At 47.0% G+C, this 21,300-nt stretch overlaps 1 protein-coding gene across 1 annotated transcript in view; it reads left to right on the top strand.

The window, feature by feature from the left end:
* The window catches only part of LOC311224060 (uncharacterized protein), a gene marked incomplete at its 5' end in the record, with an annotated part of 32,890 nt that extends 26,094 nt beyond the window's left edge, over positions 1-6,796 (top strand). The window contains one exon of the mRNA XM_084308872.1: positions 5,361-6,796. Coding sequence (XP_084164998.1) covers positions 5,361-5,513 — 153 coding nt within the window. The 3' untranslated portion in view covers positions 5,514-6,796. The remainder of the gene's footprint in view (positions 1-5,360) is intronic.
* Between the last annotated feature and the right edge of the window lie 14,504 nt (positions 6,797-21,300).

The following is a 21,300-nucleotide window of genomic DNA, read 5'->3' on the forward strand; positions in this document are numbered from 1 at the left end:
TTCAACAGCCAGCACAGAGATTTAATTTTAAATGCTGCCGGTCCCAAGAGGCTCCACACATTCACCGTGGTGGGGGAGGGGCCTCCATGCTATATAGATTATACATTGTATATGGTGTAAATGTATTGTCATTATACAGCACATGTACAGTACAACAAAAATTGGTTTGCCATCCAACCAGAGTGCAAATGTAAAGTATATAGTAATATACAATGTACAGGTCATTAAACTGAGTATAAAATATATAAATTAGTACTACTGAGTATAGTGCTAATCAAATGTATGTACAGAATTGTAGTATTAATATGTACAGTGATACAGGTATAAAGACACTATGGTAGTAGTCATACTGGCAGCAACTAGTAAGAGTATAGGGATTATGTATACAGATATAGATATAGTATCTACAGATAAAAAGGATTATATGCAGGTACAGTATGTACAGACAGATGTGGCTAGATATATATACACGGTAAGAATAAATATATATATTATATATATATATATATATATATATATATATATATATATACACGGTATACAGCATTATTGTACATTATCATACAGAGTTATATGCAGGTGTTTATGTAGATATATAGAATAATTATATATATTATGCATTGTATAAATAAATATTAACTATATCGATTAATACATTGCATACTGGTATGCTGTAACATTATATATACATTGTAAATGCTATATATATATATTATAGATTGTACATGCTATACAGATTATACATTGTATAATAATAAATAATTAATAAATATTATTATTATTTATTATTACATTGTATAATCAATAAATCTGCATGGGGCATTGGATATCTATTGACCCAATAGATACCCATATCATTCTTCTATAGAGATGTGACGCCTACTATAGCTACCTTCACCAGGCTACTACAATATACATTCTAACTGATATCATGGCACATTATGATACTTACTTCATCAAAGTGCGATTTCTTCACACAGAAATTCCTTTGAAGTGAGTTAGCCGGTCGATATCGATGAGTTAATTGTGTCCCGGGGGGGATGGCTGAGCCTGACCTGTAATTGATCGGCATATTGATCCCAGATGACACACAGTATGGATGTCTGGTGCTATAGCTATAAGAAATGAGGGAGGATATGACAGCCCCCCACCGGAACCATTTCATATCTCCTTTCCAATTCCTTGAGTGGCTATGCAGTGACTATAGGAAGGGAGTTACACGCGATTCAACCACTTTGTGAAAGGTGCCGGCTCAGTGCTTCTCAGGCTACAGTACTGGATAATCAAAGAGAAGAGTAGGCTACCGGATAACATGGATCATCTTTAGTTTTATTTAGGTACAAATATGACTGATGTTTAGACGCAACAGCATCTTCTTCGGATTCCGTGACGTTGGAAATCACAGGATTCAAATACTATCCCTACCAGCTGCAGTGCGGAACTTATACATATATATTAATGTCTGTTACATTTAAAGGTGCTGGAAGTGGTATTTTCTTGTTAAAATAAGTGGTCTACATTCTGACATCCATTACTGATACTGTAAAATAATCTGTGAGTGCAGTAGGAAAATTTGGCTTGGCAAAATTTCTTGAAATAAGTATGAATATCTACAGTAGGGTTCCCTCTCCTGATTGGATAAAGTGGGAAGGGATACCAGAACATTTATTTTGTGTTTACTGCAGAGCGGAGGGACTGGGAGACCCATGTTACTGACCAAACACTCTATATCAGTGATGGCTGTCAAAATGTAGAACTATTTAACACTTATTTTAACAAAAGAATAACACTTACAGCATACAATGATTGTTTAGTTTTGCCACAGCCCAGAGCGGAAGAGAAGAAGAACAACAAGAAGAACAATAGCGAAAGAGTGAAAATGGCGGAAAACCCTGAGCGTCCAAGAAACGTTTCTGGAGTGGATGAAATTAAACAGATAAGAAATTAAACTCTGCGGTCATGTGAGGATTCGCCTGTTCCCTGAACTTTTCCCTGTCTACTCTCCCTCACCAGCCCCCACCCTTGCGATGATTTACTCTCCTCTACTCTTCACCAGCCCCCACCCTTGGACTACCTTCACGCAGCTGTCATAGTTTATGATTAGCGCCCCAGAGGGCTTTATATACCTGGACCTCCCTTCCAGTCCTGGTCGGGTCGTTCTGTATCTGTGTTCACTCTGTGTTCATGGAGTTCTGTACGTTACCATCCTGTACGTTACCATCACCTGCCGCGTCTCAGGCGTGAGACGACGTGCCAGCCATCACCACCTGTCGCCGTTTGCCTGGAGTGGGACACCGTCTTCGCTCTCTAATTCTCTACGGGAGGTTGCCAGTGTTCCCACTCCAGACGTCAAGCCGGCGCGTCATCGCTCCCTAATTCTCTACGGGAGGATGGCGCCTCTTCCCCCCGGCCTCCGCTGTCGGGCCCCTGTCTCAAGTCAAGTCAAGTCAAGTCTCCGTGCCCGGCCCCCCCGAGGAGGAGGAAGAGGATCCCCGTGCCTGGAGTGGGACACCGCCTTCGCTCTCTAATTCTCTACGGGAGGTTGCCAGTGTTCCCACTCCAGACGTCAAGCCGGCGCGTCATCGCTCCCTATTTCCACGGGAGGATGGCGCCTCTTCCCCCCGGCCTCCGCTGTCGGGCCCCTGTCTCCGTACCAGGCCTCCGCCGCCGGGCCCCTGTCTCCGTACCAGGCCTCTGCCGTCGGGCCCCTGTCCCCGTGACAGGCCTCCGCTGTCGGGCCCCTGCCTCCGTGCCCGGCCTCCGCTGTCGGGCCCCTGTCTCCGTGCCCGGCCCCCGCCGTCGGGCCCCTGTCCCCTTGCCAGGCCTCCGCCGTCGGAACCCTGTCCTCATCCCTGTAAGCAGCCCTGGCCCGTAGCCCTGGCCCGTAGCCCTGGCCCTTAGCCTTTGTCCCTGACACTTAGCCCTGTCCCTTAGCCTGTTCGCCTCTTAAAGGCACAGTGCCGCATTTTCCTTATTTCCTTGACTCTAGTGTTTTGTGTTCTCCCCTGTTCCCCTCCCCAGTGCCCCTGGTCCTAGTCCTTGACATTTAGCCCTGGCCCTGTCCTTTAGCCCTAGTCCCTTAGCCTGTTCGCCTCTTAAAGGCACAGTGCCGCATTTTCCAGTTTTCCTTGACTCTAGTGTTTTGTGTTCTCCCCTGTTCCCCTCCCCAGTGCCCCTGGTCCTAGTCCTTGACATTTAGCCCTGGTCCTGTCCTTTAGCCCTAGTCCCTTAGCCTGTTCGCCTCTTAAAGGCACAGTGCCGCATTTTCCAGTTTTCCTTGACTCTAGTGTTTTGTGTTCTCCCCTGTTCCCCTCCCCAGTGCCCCTGGTCCTAGTCCTTGACATTTAGCCCTGGCCCTGTCCCTTAGCCCTAGTCCATTAGCCTGTTCGCCTCTTAAAGGCACAGAGCCGCATTTTCCTTATTTCCTTGACTCTAGTGTTTTTGTGTTCTCCCCTGTTCCCCTCTCCAGTGCCCCTGGTCCTGGTCCTTGACATTTAGCCCTGGCCCTGTCCTTTAGCCCTAGTCCCTTAGCCTGTTCGCCTCTTAAAGGCACAGTGCCGCATTTTCCAGTTTTCCTTGACTCTAGTGTTTTTGTGTTCTCCCATAAAGGGACTGTGCCGCCTTTGTTCTATAATAAAGATTTGCCCTGTTTTGGCTTACTCTCATACCTGTCTTGTGTTGTGCGATTGGGGTCGGTTACAAACCATAACAGGTCATAGGAAGGAATAGAGTAAAAAAAAAAAGATTGATGATCAAAGACGAACACAGATAATGGAGGAACCTACTTCCAGTGACTGACGCTAAGCTAGGCTAACGGTGCGCGTTTTCCTACTCCTACTGCATGCACAGAGAAGAAAAAGGTATGTATCTTCTTGTCTAACTCCAGGGTAGATGGCAAATAAGCTAATTTCCCAAAATGTTGGAGTTTTCCTTTAAGAGCCTGTATGTCATAGGCTGGGAGTGAAGGGGAGGAGATACAATTATTCAATGCATTCATGGCACAATTAACCAATGTACATATACCACAAACAATACCCATGATAAAATGATTAAATAGGAGAGAAATATTTTCAAATACATTTGCTTTCACAAATCATTTCACCATAATCAATAGTAAATGATCTATTATGATGTATTAAGATACCATATAAAACAGTTTACGTCTAATCTCACAGAAACTCTATACAAAAAAATAAACATAAAAGAAAGATTACACTTTTTCAGAGTCAACGGCTCCATCTGTGCTGTCTAGGGCTATCCCCGACTAAGGATTTGGATGGTCGACTATGATTGGCCAAAATGTGCCGTTAGTCGACTAATGGTCAAAAAAAAAAAAAAAAAAAAGTATAATATATATTTTTTGTATCATTCCATTTGGGCTGTGGGGGTGCTTAATGTCTGAAGGAGTCGACTGAAGGCTTCTTGTCCTCTGCAAAAGCATGCAATTGGTCCACTGATGGATACATCTTGATATTGTCTAGTCTAGCGTGTTCATTAGATGGGTGAAATCCTCATTCAGTGCCTCTGTGCCTGTTTTCGTAGGCAGTTAGCCTCTGGTATGCGTGCCATTAGCGTTAGCCACACTTCTAGGCCTCTTTTCTTTTGGAAAGAATGATATATAAAAAAAAATAAAAATGTATATATTTCTTTTTTTTTGTATTTGACTAAGAGGTTGGCTAGTCGACTACGGCTCCTTTCGACCGATTAGTCGACTAATCGACTAATAGGGGTCAGCCCTAGTGCTGTCCCTATTGAGACTAAAAAACATCAATATAAATACAAAGGATTGTGTACAGAACAGGCAGAGTGTAACCTCACAGGAAACAAGAGAGGCTGTGGTCTTCATTTAAGCCTAAGGTCACAAGATCAACCCTGTCACAGTATCTTTGAAACGATGGGCCCACGTGTGTTCTTTGTTCATACAAAGCCTATTTTCTGCTGACGGTTGGAAGACAACAACCTTTCTGACAGACATCTGTCATGTTACTGTGTTCCACAGATATACCTTAAAGGAGTGTTCCTATCATTCTTGCCTTGATACAAAAAATAGAGGTGGCTGTCTTTTTTCATAATCTTTTACCGTTACTGACACAGGCTTCAACTGTATCTGAAAATTTATTTAAAACACCACATTTAAACTTACCACATCTGACTAAAATGCCATGCTAACATCTGACATCTCTTTTCCTGAAAGGTTTTTTGTTTTTCCCCTGTGAAAGGTTGCTCAATTATGCCTTAATACTGTGTCTAAAACACGTTTTCTTAATCAAGGCAAGAATGACTTGGAACTTACATGTCAAAAAGCTGGTATGGTCCTTTGAAGCTTTGAGGAATAAACCACATTTTATTGTGTGCTCTAGGTCCCGGATGTTGTATCTCCCAGTAGCCTGTTCCTGAACATTCAGAGCCAAGCCCGGGTTGAGTTGGAGGTGGAAGGCTCCATTCAGAGCCAAGCCCGGGTTGAGTTGGATGTGGAAGGCCCCAGAACAGTCAGAAGAGTAACCACAGTTTGACAGGCAGAATGTGTTTGCTATTTTACATTAATAATGACTTACTGAATGTTACTGTGATATTTATGCTGGTAGAACTTCACTGTCTGCCAAATGATGCCATATAATGCTGGTTTTTCATCCAATTTCTGTATTAGACACATTTAAATGAAGATGGAAATTGTGCACACTTATTTTATCATGGAAACTAAATCAAGTGTGACACATTTATTTTGACAAAAGAAAGCAATATCACATAAGAGGGTCTGATTTGGTCATAGGTACTTGGCGAAGATAACAACACAACCTTGAGTGTGATATTGCTTTTATACAACAATTCCACAAGCTCCATTTATGAGTTAACGGCAGTAATAATGACAACAGATTATGATTTGTTTGTGTATTTAATCATTTATTTGGCTTCGCCAACACAAAGTAATTCCCGCAACTGGACTGGGACTGGACCGTTGCCAAGCTACACATAAACATTTGCCTGCATGCTAGCTTGCTACTTTGTGTACGTGTGCACGTTACCACAGGCCAGCTACTTTGTATGATGTACATTTATGTGTACAGTATGTTTCCATTTATTTAGCAACCAGTGAAATAAGAGTCTGTTGACAGTGGCTCTGGTGACATGTGTAATTCAGAAAATTTAAAGCTTAACCAAACAGTAATTAATGGTAATCTATAACAACTGTAAAGTGGAGTGATATACAGTATGTATAGTTAAAGTTCCCAGTGCTGTTATACTCCATATCAGCATTCATGGAATGCCTCTTTGTCCAATCAAATTACTTGGTCAGAACTAACTGTTGTATAATTGTTGATGACCCCTCAAAATCACTTGCTTTCTGGGGCGTAGTTTTGAATTGAGCTTTGGTAGGGAGTCGGGACACATAATAATACATTTACATTTACATTTTGTATAGACATTATTTTGCACTAATTTGAGCGTAAATGATGTTTCTCAAGCTACAAAGAGCATCAGATGCTCCTGATGACTGTTTCTTTACTGAACTGATACATTTGACCTACATGGGAGGAAAGTCCAGGTAATTGATTGGATATTGCAGATAATAGGATAGCTTGCTGATGTTGCTGAGGCTTGCTGAGGTTCTTGATGCAGCTTTCGACCTACACTTTTGCAACAGATAAAAAGGCTCTGTTTTGCAAGACTGTGACGTTGTGAATTATAAAACTAAAATTACTGTTTTCACTCTGCAATTCTTTTGGTAGGGACAATTTGTGTTTCCCTGGCTTTGGTAGGGACATGTCCCCAGTGTCCCATATACAACTATGCCTATGCTTGCTTTTATAATGTTTTTTTTATAGTAAAAAGATTTAATAAATAAAATATGCTTTCTTACCATGTGTATAATTTTTACAGGCCACATCGACTTATATTAAAGACAATAGGGAGGTGTAGTGGTTACGTCATTGTTGTTTCCGGCCGGTCCACCTCGCTTGAAATGGACACATTTCTAAATCGTCTTGTTTAACTCATTGACTGCCACCAGCTTTTGCCATCTTTACTAAATTGCACCAGCGTTATTGACCATTTTAGCGATGTTTGCAGACCCATCGTGTGTTCTGTATTATAGCTATGTGTTACGACTCAGGTAGGTGTGTTGAACCCAAATGCAGTACAGAAGAAAGGTGCGGAGACGGTAGTTGCTCTTCTCACCAAAAACAGTGTTTCCTTTTATTTTTGAAACATCAAGAGCGATACTGGTATTATACAAAAGAAAAACAAACTAAATAATAATTAAACAATAATCAAAAACACGACAGCCGCATCCTCCAGACCTGGAGCGACGCGACTCTCCGTAGACAGCTACTCACGGTAACATTAGATGAAGAACTGACAAATGAGAGAATAAACACAAGGCCATTATAAAGAGAGTCAAACACACAGCAGGCGTCAATCAACAATCAGGACAACCTGGAAGAATAGAGAGGGTGAAATACTCCAGGGTGGCGCTAGGAGCTTTTACTCCTAGGAGAGAGTAAAATACCCAAATGTTACACTATGGAGACAATAGTATGGCTCATTTTACTGGCATTGTTCATAGTCCATTACCGACTAATCAGTTCATTTCTACACACTGTAGTTTGTTACACGCTACATGCTAAACATCGCCCCATTTCCAAAATAATCCAGTCTTTTTTCATAGATGGCGAGATATGATGCGTTTTATGCAATAAGCCCAAATTGTTGTGGTTGATCGCCTGAAACCCCAAATACTCCCAAATCAAAGGTATATACCATACATATGCCTTCACAAAATCATCAAGGGGGGGGGGGGGGGGGGGGGGGGTAGTCTTACCCCGAAAATGCGATCGTTACTAAAAGCTTTAGACATAGGATATGCTTTATCTTAGCCAGAAGCTACTCCAAAAAGAATAATTCCAATGATCCCATCGGCGATCGCGATTACTCGTTTAAATTACTCATATATGGGAAACTATAGGTTTTGAACTTTTGAGGCGAGGAGATCTCCTAGCGATTGCTCTGCAAGAGCTCCTCCCCCTCAGAGCTAGCCAGGAAAGAAAGGGAGCAGGACAGAGACAGTTTAGTTCAGACAATCAGAGTTCAAAAGGTAGGCGATACTGCCACCTGGTGAGATTCGATCATCATTGCAATTCCAACGTAGGCAGATGAATCAAAGACACCTAGATGGCTCTGGCTGATCGTATAGAACGGGGATCAGAGGAAAATATCAAAGGAAATCTCTGGTTTTGGCGTTCAACGCATGGCGAGATAACCCGACTTTTCTCGGGTTTGGCGGGCAAAGAGTTAAAACAAATAAAGCATGACCATTGGCATGGTGTACCTTTCTGTGTGTATTCATCCACAATCTATAGCTAAACATAAAACAATTCGCAAATTAATAGTAAAATAATTACTTATAATTTTATTTCAACCAAAAATGCTTAAACAATAATGTTAGTGATAGAAAGGAACTAATTTTGTGCAAAAATGGAAAGCTTGCCAATGTTCACGAGGCAGAATTATTACAATAGCCAATAATAAATGTTTCCAATGATAAATCCCTATACGGTTGGACTGCAGGGGAAACTAAAGTGACGTCAGACTACACCTCCCTATAGCCTGAGCTACTGCTCACAAGCTAATCATTGAGGCAGCAGTGTAAGCTAATAACTGCCCATAATCCTCACCCGGCTGATACATCCTGCAATCTGACAGAGAAACGTGGGGAATCGTACTGAGCTGTTGTGTCTATATATCTAGACCTCCATGGATGCTGATGACTCCTCCCTTCCCCCAGCACACACACGCACGCACGCACACACACACACACACACACACACACACACACACACACACGCACACGCACACGCACACACACACACAGCACCTAGGTGTCGGGTGTGCTGTATGTGTGTGTGTGCGTACGTACGTACACGCATTTGTTGTATTTACATACTGTAATAGTGGTGTGTGAGAAAATTGGCTCCAATGGGAATAGTGTAAATCAGATATTGGGATTTGAATGCCTTGAATGAGTCCAAGATATGACCTGACCCTAGACGTGCCAATACCATGTATTGGACACTGGGTCAGTTTATTTACTTTGCCATATTTCTTTGTCTATGAAATGTCATTTTGAAGCATAGCTACAAAGCCTAACGGCAATTTTAGTAGATTTAACCCGTGGAGTTGTAGTGTATTATTCAATCACTGGAAGGAACCTGTGTGTCAAGTTTCATTAAAAGAGACATTTTCTTTCACAACAATACTTCACCAGAAATCATTGATCCACCAGCAACTCCAATCCTAATCCGGTTTACAGGTAAATCATAATCCAATATCTGTCTCTGATGCCTCCCTGCCACTCCCCTGCACCACAGCAGACGTCACAAGCACAATTCATTTTCTTCTCTTGGAAAGGACATGGTTATACAGTGCAGCAGCTATAATAGCACAGTAGCCTGGATTGTAATTTAACACCATGTGACCGCTGCTCCAGTAAGAATGGGGAGAGGGCTGCAGGAATGCCCAGGATAATAGATTCTGCTCTTGGAGAAGTGGATCATATAACATTTGCATTTCATAATAGTAAAGGAGATAGGAGAGGGAAGAATATCAACCTGTCAAAGCTTTTCTATAGTTTCACTGGCATTAATGTCATTCACAGAGTCAGCATGCATAATAATTACTGGATGCCTATACTGAACACTGAACTGACAATGCAGATTTTCCATGCTCTCCCTACAGTATATGGTATTTTGACAATGATTAGTTGGTCACAGTCAGTGGTGGAAGAAGTACTGTACACAGTTCCTTTACTTGAGTAAAAGTAGAAATACCCAGATAAAATAGTACTCTGGTAAAAGTAAGTGCTCCATTAAAAATTCTACTTAATACATATAGCCTTTGTGACGAGCCTGGTGGTGTTCAGACTCGCCATGGTTAAAAAACAAACAAATTAGAATTTCCACACGAGCAAAATGAATCAATACGAATATTTATTGATTATGGGCAGAATTCAGTTCGGTAGGCAAAGAGAATGGTCGTAATACAGTCCGATGGTCAAAACACAAAACAGGCAAAAAGAAGGGATTGTTCAATACTTAGAGTAGTCGTCCGGTCCAGGGTCAGTACACAAGGGGGTTTCTCAGCCAGTCTAGGGTCCAGTACACAATGAACACCTTCTCGCCTTCACCTCTCCTCTCACTACCTCTCACATCACAAAACTCTGAATATAACAATCTCTCTCTCTCAATACAACAACTCCAACCTCACCTCCACTCCTCTCATCTCTCACTAACCTAGTGTATTTGTAGTGTGTGTGTTCTATCAGTACTAATCCGCTACCTAATTGTTTCCACTCCTTACGTGGCAATAATATCTCCCGTCCTTCACATATCCATGAGAGGGGGGGTGATATCTTCCACATACTCTCCCCCCCCCCCCCCCCCCCTTAGCTCCGAGCTTCTCGGGGTGGACCACGTTCCCAGTGCTTCTCTCCGGGACAATGCATCCGTGTTCCCGTGTGCTGCGCCCGACCTGTGGATGACGGAGAAGACAAAAGGCTGTAAGGATAGGAACCAGCGGGTGACCCTAGCGTTGGTATCCTTGTTACGTGATAGCCAAACGAGGGGTGCATGGTCCGTGACTAGGGTGAAGCGCCGTCCCAACAGATAATAGTTTAACTCCTCGAGGGCCCATTTTATCGGCAATCATTCCTTCTCAATCGTGGAGTAATTCTTCTCCAAGGGTAGTAGCTTGCGACTGATAAATATTACTGGGTGTTCCTCACCTTCTCTCAGTTGTGATAGGACGGCACCCACCCCATCCATCTGTACCAACAGAGGCTGGCTGAAGTCGTGGGGGCACCATCACTGGTTCCGAACACAGTTTATCCTTCAGCTGCTGAAAGGCCTTCTCCATCTCCTCGGTCCACAGGACCTTGTCTGGCAGTTTGTTCTTCGTTAGGTTGGTCAGTGGTGCTGCTAGGGCAGTGAAGTTGGGGACAAAACGTTGGTAATAGCTGGCTAGGCCTATGAAGGTTCGTACCTGCTTTTTGGTTTGGGGGCGGGGCCAGCTCCGGATGGCCTCAACCTTGCCTGCTTGGGGTCTGATACACACTCTCTCGATGGTGTACCCCAAGTAGTTAGCGTCCTGTAGGCCCAGGTGACATTTCTTTGGGTTAGCGGTGAGCCCCGCCCATCTCAAAGCCTGTAGAACAGCCGTGACCTGTTGTAGATGCGTTCCCCACTCCTCGCAGTGAATAATGATGTCATCGATGTAGGCTGCTGCATACTCTCGGTGGGGTCGGAGGATCTGGTCCATCAGCCTCTGAAATGTGGCTGGAGCGCCGTGTAGACTGAAAGTAGTGGAATAACCCATCTGGGGTGGCAAAAGCTGTTTTCTCCCTATCTTCGTGTGCCAGGGGAACCTGCCAGTAGCCTTTAGTGAGGTCTTAAGTGGTGATATACCTTGCCATACCTAGCCGTTCAATAAGTTCATCTACTCTTGGCATAGGGTAGGCGTCGAACTTAGAGATGGTGTTTAACTGACGGAAATCATTACAGAACCTTGGGGTTCCGTCTGGATTAGGGACTATGTAGCAGGGTGGATTATCCCTGCTTCGTGGGAACTGTGGTGCATGGTCACTAGGTAGCGAGACACAGTAGAACTCTGGCTAGCTGCACCTCCGTCTTTGGGGTCAGGAGCGTCAACTGGAGGCTGGCAGTGGGAGTGGATGGGGCCCAGGATTTACAAACCTAGTCCGGTACTCTGGTCTTCCTCTCGCTTCCAGGGCAGTCAGCAGTACTCCCCAACATGCCCTCACTCTCCCCAATTGTCCCCTTAGCACCCTCCCACACCTAGTGACTGGATTGTAAATAAATAACTTGGTTCCCCCCGCAAGCAGTACCCTCCCTCAATGACCCTAGAAACCTCACGGTAGGAAAGGGAAGGTTAAATAGGAAGGGGTTAATAGTATATGTTACCCGCATCAAAAAGGGTTAAGATTAGGCTCAGTAAAAGACACACACACCGTGCTCCCATTCAGTCTGGTTATTATTGCACCATTGTTATCGTTACACAATATTTACGGTCTGGTGATTATTGCACCATGGTTATCGTTACACAATAGTTACAGCCTGGTAATTATTGCACCATGGTTATCGTTACACAATAGTTACAGTCTGGTAATTATGTAATTACGCCCTAGGCACCAAGTGCTCTCGCTGTACCCAGACTAAGTGCTGCCCACGTCTGGGCTAGACACAGTATCAATACCTTCCCTAAGGGTTTACATATACTGCTCTAGTACTCCTTCATATGGGGAAAGAAGGGAGGACATAGGGAAGGAATAGAGGGATTCACTGAATGGGAAAATATTATTACACCAACACGGTATCACACTCAAAGGAAATAAACAGAAAGCAAAAGGGTGGGCCCACAAAATACCAGTAAAAGTCCTATCTTAATGCCGGCATGTATTGTTTGGGGTACCCCTATGGAACGGTAGTAGCAACGTTAATTTCGCCCGCAGGCTACACCACACTGTATACTGTATAATAGCTCGGGAGCATCAATGCCCATTTGTACTCATCCGAAATGGCCGCCTCGCCGCGCCACTGTTGTCCGGAAAGCAAGATGGCGTCGAACGCTCTCGGTGAGGATACTAGCAGGCGGAGCTGGGGCAGAAAGGCAGCGCCGGCTGAGAGCGTGTGCTGAGTGATGACGACCCCTGCAGGATGGGACGAACTCCCGTAGGCTGCAGGCAGCCGGGTGCAGATCTGGTCGCAGGTAACCGGGGCAGACTGATTGCAGGCAGCCGGAGCAGACTGATTGAAGGCAGCCGGAGCAGACCGGTTGTAGGTCCACGCGCGTCTCGGGGCTCGCACTCTATACCGCACACAGTAACTACTATAACCCGACTGTTAGTGCTTGGCTCTGCACTGTTTGCTCACACACTATCGCTGGTACTTCTAGGATATCATGTCCACTAGCAAGTACTTCCTATCACCCGTCGCTATCCCACGGGGCCCTCCAACATAACTTCTGCAACAGGGCTCTCCCGAGCCCCCGTCCGTTGTGACTGTTCGTGTTCAAGTTCACTGCCGAAGAGGATCTCCTTCCGTCTTCCGCCCCTATATACACGTCCCATCTCTCTCCGACACTCTCTGCCAGACACCGCCCCCTGCTGGTCCCGCCTACTAGTCACACAGGGAAGGATGTTGAATATGGTCCAGCGATACTGTGTATGGCCCATACTCCAGCCGATAGAAGGAAGAGAAACTCATATCATTGCTCGTGGGAATATCAATGATGTCTTTGTGTACAAAGGGGATATAAAACACAAGTCAGCAGTTCTGAATAATAGACAATATTTTCAGGCTGCTACATTTCCCCCCACTTTGAACTTGCTAAGTCCTCTGCAAGTTAACAACAACACCAACCAACGCATGCATGAAAACGGTTCTGAGACCAACAGTTTCACACATTATGCTAACAGTTTCACACACTCCTTCATGAGTTGGCCACACTGTTCAACAAACACGCTCTTGAGCACGTAGTCCTGGCGATACCGAGCGGGTAGCCGACCTCTGGTGCTCCTCTGGGGGCGGGTTGGTTCGACTCCCCCCACGTCCGACTCCGTGTCGGATTCTTCAGTGCCTGTTGGCGGGTCATTGACCAAGGCCTCGCCCTCCGGGGCCATCGGTTGGCCGCCAGCAGCGCCCTCTTCGCCCCTCGTCTTTGCCGTCCTCTCCGAGGGGTCCGACTCCACCTCTCCTCCCTCGTCCGGCGCGTCTTCAGCGACGACCCGAGGGGCCCGGGTGGGTTCCACGCCCTGGGACCCGGTTCCCGAGAACGATAGCCGGCGGGCTCCCCGTCTGTCCCAGACGAGCTCCGCAAGCGCGTAAGAGCCCTCCGGCGGACCCGCGCACGCCCTCCCCGATCGGAAGTTGGGAAGGAACGGGGCTTGAGCTGGTCCCGATGTACGGTCCTCTCCGGGCCCCCTTCTTCGGGCCGGACAACGAACACCGGCGTCCCCTCGTGGCTTGGTGTAACCACCGGATAGGGCGTAGGTTCCCCCCTGGACTTTCGGTCATGGATCCGCTTCGCTGTGGCTCCCGCGGCCTCCGCAGCAGCCTTCGGTCGCTCCTTCTCCGTAGGTACAGCCTCTGGTTCTGACCGCATCAGGATGCGCGGCCGGGCGCCAGCGCTTCCGTCGGGCCGGCCGCAGTGGTATCGAATCCTACGAATACTACGGCACGCTACCACACCTCCCTCCCCAGACCAGTGTCTGGTGGTCGCCAGGTCGGACGACCCTCCTGCTGCTGTGTGGGTGGCGACCTCTGCTTGTGGGAGAGGAACCTCACCGCCCGGTGCTTCCGTCAGGCGTGGTTCTCCCATCGCGCAGGAGCACTCGCGGCCGATATGGCCGGGCTGTTGACAGGTGTAGCAGATCAGTCTCCCATCCTCGCTCCGGCGGGGTAGTCTGCGCGGGGTAGAAGGCACGTCGCCCCTCCGTCGGCTTCCGGCGAAGCCTCTCTGGGGTGTGTCTCGCTCCTGTTGAAACGCCTGGAAGAGCTGCTCCATGCGTGCGCCCAACTGCTCCTGGCCGGCGAAGAGCTGTCGGATGGACTCCTGTAGTGTGGCTATGTCCAGAGGTGGCTCGCACCTCTTCACGGCGTCGCCGTGTATCACGCCCCGGGCGGCACCCCTCGCGGGGGGCAGGACCACCTCCTCTTCGGACCAGTCGGTCGCCGCCTTCAGTACCTGGGGAAACGGCCACGTCCCGTCCTCCCTCAGGTACTTCCGCATTTCTCGCCTCAGGGTCTCGTCTCGGAGGCCCCCCACAAACTGTTCCAGCAGCAGGGCGGCGGCGTCGGTGACCTGATTGGGCGCCCGACGTCGTAGGCGACGAATCCTCTCTAGCAGGTCGTAGGCGAATTGTCTCACCGTCTCTCCGGCGGCCTGCCTCCGGTCGTAAAACTCCCCCAGGCGGACACAGACAGGGACCTTGTCTCCATAGGTCTCTTCGAGGAGCGCGAACAAGGCTTCTGTGTCGGGGGCGGTTCCCTCTGTCAGGAGGCTCACCGTCTGCTTCGCCTCGCCTTTGAGGTGGAGCTGTACGACCTCTGCTTGTTCCTCCGCGGGCACTCGACTGGCACAGAGATGGGTCCTCATTGCCTGGATCCAGTCCTCCACAGGCAGTTCCCCCTTCTCTTTTTCACCTCCAAACTCGCTGCACTTCCGCTCTCGTTGGACGTACACGGTGGAGGGGCCGGTGCGGGGTTCGCGACCGTACCGGTCGAGAGCGACCTGATTCTTCTCCAGGGCCAGGGCCTGTCGGTCCAGCATGCCGGCTTGTGTGTGGGCTTGGTTCGCCAGGGCCCCCACCTGTGCGGTCAGTTCCTCCATGCGTTCGGCCTCCTCTTTCGTTACCTCGGCGGCGGCGTCCTGGCCGTCTCGTTGCTCCTTGAGGGCCGCCCGAGTGTAGCGCTTCTCTTGGAGTGCCTGTTCGGTCAACTCCTTCATTGCTTCGGCTTTCTTCTTTAGTAGTGCCGCCTGAGCCCGACACTCCTCCTGCAGCTCCCCAAACTTCGCCGCCATCTCCTGCGCGGCGTGGGTCTCCTCCCCAGACATCGTGGGTCTCTCTACGGGTCTCGGTCAAGGGAGTAAGTTAGGATGTTGATCCTGTTTGTGACGCCAAATGTAGCAGGGTGGATTATCCCTGCTTCGTGGGAACTGTGGTGCACGGTCACTAGGTAGCGAGACACAGTAGAACTCTGGCTAGCTGCACCTCCGTCTTTGGGGTCAGGAGCGTCAACTGGAGGCTGGCAGTGGGAGTGGATGGGGCCCAGGATTTACAAACCTAGTCCGGTACTCTGGTCTTCCTCTCCCTTCCAGGGCAGTCAGCAGTACTCCCCAACACGCCCTCACTCTCCCCAATTGTCCCCTTAGCACCCTCCCACACCTAGTGACTGGATTGTAAATAAATAACTTGGTTTCCCCCGCAAGCAGTACCCTCCCTCAATGACCCTAGAAACCTCACGGTAGGAAAGGCAAGGTTAAATAGGAAGGGGTTAATAGTATATGTTACCCGCATCAAAAAGGGTTAAGATTAGGCTCAGTAAAAGACACACACACCGTGCTCCCATTCAGTCTGGTTATTATTGCACCATTGTTATCGTTACACAATAGTTACGGTCTGGTGATTATTCCACCATGGTTATCGTTACACAATAGTTACAGCCTGGTAATTATTGCACCATGGTTATCGTTACACAATAGTTAGTCTGGTAATTATGTAATTACGCCCTAGGCACCAAGTGCTCTCGCTGTACCCAGACTAAGTGCTGCCCACGTCTGGGCTAGACACAGTATCAATACCTTCCCTAAGGGTTTACATATACTGCTCTAGTACTCCTTCATATGGGGAAAGAAGGGAGGACATAGGAAGGAATAGAGGGATTCACTGAATGGGAAAATATTATTACACCAACACGGTATCACACTCAAAGGAAATAAACAGAAAGCAAAAGGGTGGGCCCACAAAATACCAGTAAAAGTCCTATCTTAATGCCGGCATGTATTGTTTGGGGTACCCCTATGGAACGGTAGTAGCAACGTTAATTTCGCCCGCAGGCTGCACCACACTGTATACTGTATAATAGCTCGGGAGCATCAATGCCCATTTGTACTCATCCGAAATGGCCGCCTCGCCGCGCCACTGTTGTCTGGAAAGCAAGATGGCGTCGAACGCTCTCGGTGAGGATACTAGCAGGCGGAGCTGGGGCAGAGAGGCAGCGCCGGCTGAGAGAGTGTGCTGAGTGATGACGACCCCTGCAGGACGGGACGAACTCCCGTAGGCTGCAGGCAGCCGGGTGCAGATCTGGTCGCAGGTAACCGGGGCAGACTGATTGCAGGCAGCCGGAGCAGACTGATTGAAGGCAGCCGGAGCAGACCGGTTGTAGGTCCACGCGCGTCTCGGGGCTCGCACTCTATACCGCACACAGTAACTACTATAACCCGACTGTTAAGGCCTTTGATATGTTGTTAGCCGCACGTTACTTATACCGCACACAGTAACTACTATAACCCGACTGTTAGTGCTTGGCTCTGCACTGTTTGCTCACACACTATCGCTGGTACTTCTAGGATATCGCGTCCACTAGCAAGTACTTCCTATCACCCGTCGCTATCCCACGGGGCCCTCCAACATAACTTCTGCAACAGGGCTCTCCCGAGCCCCCGTCCGTTGCGACTGTTCGTGTTCAAGTTCACTGCCGAAGAGGATCTCCTTCCGTCTTCCGCCCCCATATATCACGTCCCATCTCTCTCCGACACTCTCTGCCAGACACCGCCCCCTGCTGGTCCCGCCTACTAGTCACACAGGGAAGGATGTTGAATATGGTCCAGCGATACTGTGTATGGCCCATACTCCAGCCGATAGAAGGAAGAGAAACTCATATCATTGCTCGTGGGAATATCAATGATGTCTTTGTGTACAAAGGGGATATAAAACACAAGTCAGCAGTTCTGAATAATAGACAATATTTTCAGGCTGCTACAACTAGGACGATGGGGCTACACCATCCACTATTGGACTCCACAATAACTCCCGCCTGCAACATGTCTTGCATTTCTTTTCTCACTGCTTCTCTTCTGGCCTCCGGGAGGCAGTTTCACCTTCTTCCCTATGATAGTAGGGATGTGGTGGTGGATTACCTCGGTTCTCCCTGGATCCGTGGAGAACACATCGCGATGGCGTTCCACCAGCTCCCTTAGGTCGTTCTTCTGGGCTACGCTGAGTTGATCTCCCATGGGTACTTCCAGCGGTTGGGTCCGGCCTGGTATCTGTGGTGGGGTGAAAAAGTATAGATCCTCCTGGGCTTCAGATTTTTTTAACAAGTTTACATGGTAAATCTACACCAGTGGATGCCTCCCTGGCTGTCGCACTCTGTAATTCACCGGACCCACCTTTTCCATAACTTCATAGGGACCATGCCACTTGGCTAGAAATGTGCACTCTGATGTGGGGACCAACACTAACACTCTATCCCCTGACTGGAATTCTCTGGGTTGAGTGCCCCGGTTATAGACCCTGGCTTGGGTCTGCTGGGCTTTGGTCCACCAGGGGCCACAAGGTGGCCATCCTCTCCTGGATATCCTCCACATGATCCACCAAACTCCTGTGCGGTGACGGCTGGTGTTCCCAGGCCTCTTTGGCTATATCCAGCATTCCTCTAGGTCTTCTCCCATAAAAAGTTTGAAGGGGGAGAAACCTGTGGAGGCCTGGGGAACTTCCCTGATCAGGTACGGGAGAAGCTGATTCCAGTTCCTCCCGTTGGCTTCCATTACTTTTTTTTTTAGCATATTTTTTAGAGTGCGGTTAAACAGCTCCACTAACCCATCGGTTTGGGGATGATACACTGACGTGCGCAGATGGGTGATTTTCAGTAATCCCGCTAAATCCTTCATTATTTTTGACATGAATGGCGTACCTTGTTCTGTCAGAATTTCGTTCGGGATTCCCACTCTCGTAATCAGTAACATGAGCTCCCTGGCTATACCTTTTGAGGCCATGGTGCGGAGAGGGATGGCCTCGGGGTACCGGGTGGCATAGTCCATGATCACCAGGATGTACTGATGGCCCCTGGCACTGCGGGGTAGGAGCCCCACAAGGTCCATCCCAATCCTGCTGAAGTGAACAGAGATGATAGGCAGGGAGATCAAGGGGTTACGCACAGTGGGGCGTGGAGCTACCATCTGACATTCGGGGCAAGAGCGACAATAGTCCTCCACCGCTCTTTTCACCCCCGGCCAGGAAAATCTGGCCTTAGTTCGATCTAGGGTTTTCTCAACCCCCAAGTGAGCCCCTAGCAAGTGTGAGTGGGCTAGGCGTAGTGTTCTGAAGGTCCAGATTAACACTGAAAGTCTGCGTTTATTATTTTGTATAACTTGTATATTGTTTATATATATAAGATATATATCTCTACACCATCCGTTTGCATAATAGTATTCTTCGCTCGCCTCATTGGGTCCCGCCCTTGACATTGGAGGCGCCAGTGACGAGCCCCCCAGACATGGTTCTAGACATGTTCAGACAAGTTCAGACTTGCCCATAGCAGGCGCATTGATTCCGGACAGGTAAATCGGCTGAGCCCTATAGAAATCAGTCTGAGTATATATATTGTGGATGGTGCAAGCAGCCGCAAGTCGGCAGTATCAGAACAGGAGAAGCAGCAGAGCGAGAGCGTGATATACGTCCGGTACAGTTGTACACAGACCTACAAGCGGTGTATCGTTACAGATAGCTAGTAGCTACTTAGATACGACTATAATATTGTAGAGCCATTATTGGCGCAGTATAGTGACTTGTGTAAGCGAAGTAACGTGGAGAAACGTACAGTTAAACCCAGCGGCGTTTGGATCTAACTACTCATTGAAGACCGTCTGCGGGTTAGCTTCCAGTACAAACGAAGCTAGCTAGCTACCATCTATGCCAACGGGCCTTTGGATTAATAGCTATTAACCCTGCCATCGGGCGCTAGGATTACAAGGACCGGTTCCGTACGAGACCCCTTTTCTTCCAGCGACGACAGGATTATCCGACCAGTCTACAATTCCTCCGGAGCTTGGAGCTCCAGAGGGAAACCATTGTCTCCAGCTACCCTTGCTTTCCCCCGTATCGCCTCGTTTCTTCTCACTCCCTGCAGAGCTCCGGTCGAGTATCCGTAACCTAGGAACTATTCATTACCGCTGACTTTGATACTCTGACATTCTATTATTAAAGGAGAACCGTGATAATTCACATGTATGTTGCTATGACTATTAAAATGCTTATAAACCAGGTATCCTTGTCCCTGTGCCGTCAATTGAGTGTCCGCCATTTTGTCTAACTATACTGTCTGGCTATTAATATTCTTTAGTAGTGGTTTAATCTAAACAATCTTTAATACAGTCCGGGTTGTGTAGCCCCTTAGCTACACGTGACGTAGCACTGTACTTTATGTGGTCGGGGAACCAACAACAGCTCTAAAATCGACTCCCCTTTCTTTACCACTTGGTACAACAATGTGTTCTTGATCGAAAAATGCGGAAACGTTAATTCTCCTACCCCATCCATCTTTTTACCATCGACCACGGCTACCTGGCGTAGTGCTGGGCAGGGGCGGATTTAGGATTGTAGGAGATCCGGGGCTTAGCCCAGATAGGTAGACGGAATTCTTTTACTTCGACACCACAACCTTTATGTGACATCCTCGGGCACGACACAAAAAACAAGTTGATTTTTTTAACTGATTTTAATGAAGAAGCATCCAAAACTTCATCCAAACCGTAAAATCTGTATGAGTACAAATGCATACAAAAGATACCATTACCATCAAGTCCATTAACAATGGTTGGAAAGTCACTATACATACACCACAATTGTCATCTCCATCAATCAATACCTTATTGGCTGCGTGCCAGTAGATGAGAACATTGATGCTTTACTGTAGTGTGTCTTCTGTCAGTTTCTTGGAAGATTGTCTTGATACGTTGGCCTGATGGCTTGTTCTTTAGTTATTAGAACGGCAGGTAATTTCATTACCACTCAAGTTCATAGTTCCAACGTAAGAGAGAAGGCGGAAACACGTCACCGGATACCAGGGGTGTCAACTCTCGTGAGATGTGGTAATTGCACAAATAAAATAGAAAAAACAGTGCGCCACTAATTAGGGATGGGTACCGAATTCGGTACTTTTGAGGTACCGAACCGAAACACGTCGGTACTACCGAGTATCGAATCAAGTGAGAAACCAAAAAAATATATAAAAAAAAATTAAAAAAAATATTTTTTATTAATATTCTTTTTTTTTTACTTTTTTTTTTTTTTTTTTTACCTTTTTTTTTTCATGTCAACGTTCACACGCACAATATATGCTTACCTAGGATTTTACTTGATTCAACAACAAAGCAGTCGGAGCAATGACAAGCTGAAAACTGTCGAAATTGTAGTTATTTGAAGTTTGGATTTTTTTTTTACGACTGTAAATTAAATTTCTTGAGACTAAAGTACCGAAAAAAGGTACCGTTGGGTACCGGTATCGATTCACAGGTACCGGTACCGGTACCGGTATCGGTTCAAATGTGAAAGATACCCATCCCTACCACTAATATGTATCTTATATAAAAACAAATAAGAAATACATTGAAAAGCAATTGAGTGTATCATTACTATTATACAAAATAAGCATATAAATTGTAAACATAAATAACTATATTAACCAACTGTTAACCATAGCTGCAGTTACACTCCCACCAATTACACAT

The sequence above is a fragment of the Notolepis coatsorum genome (genome assembly GCF_963971535.1).
Source record: "Notolepis coatsorum genome assembly, chromosome: 1".
NCBI lineage: Eukaryota > Metazoa > Chordata > Actinopteri > Aulopiformes > Paralepididae > Notolepis > Notolepis coatsorum.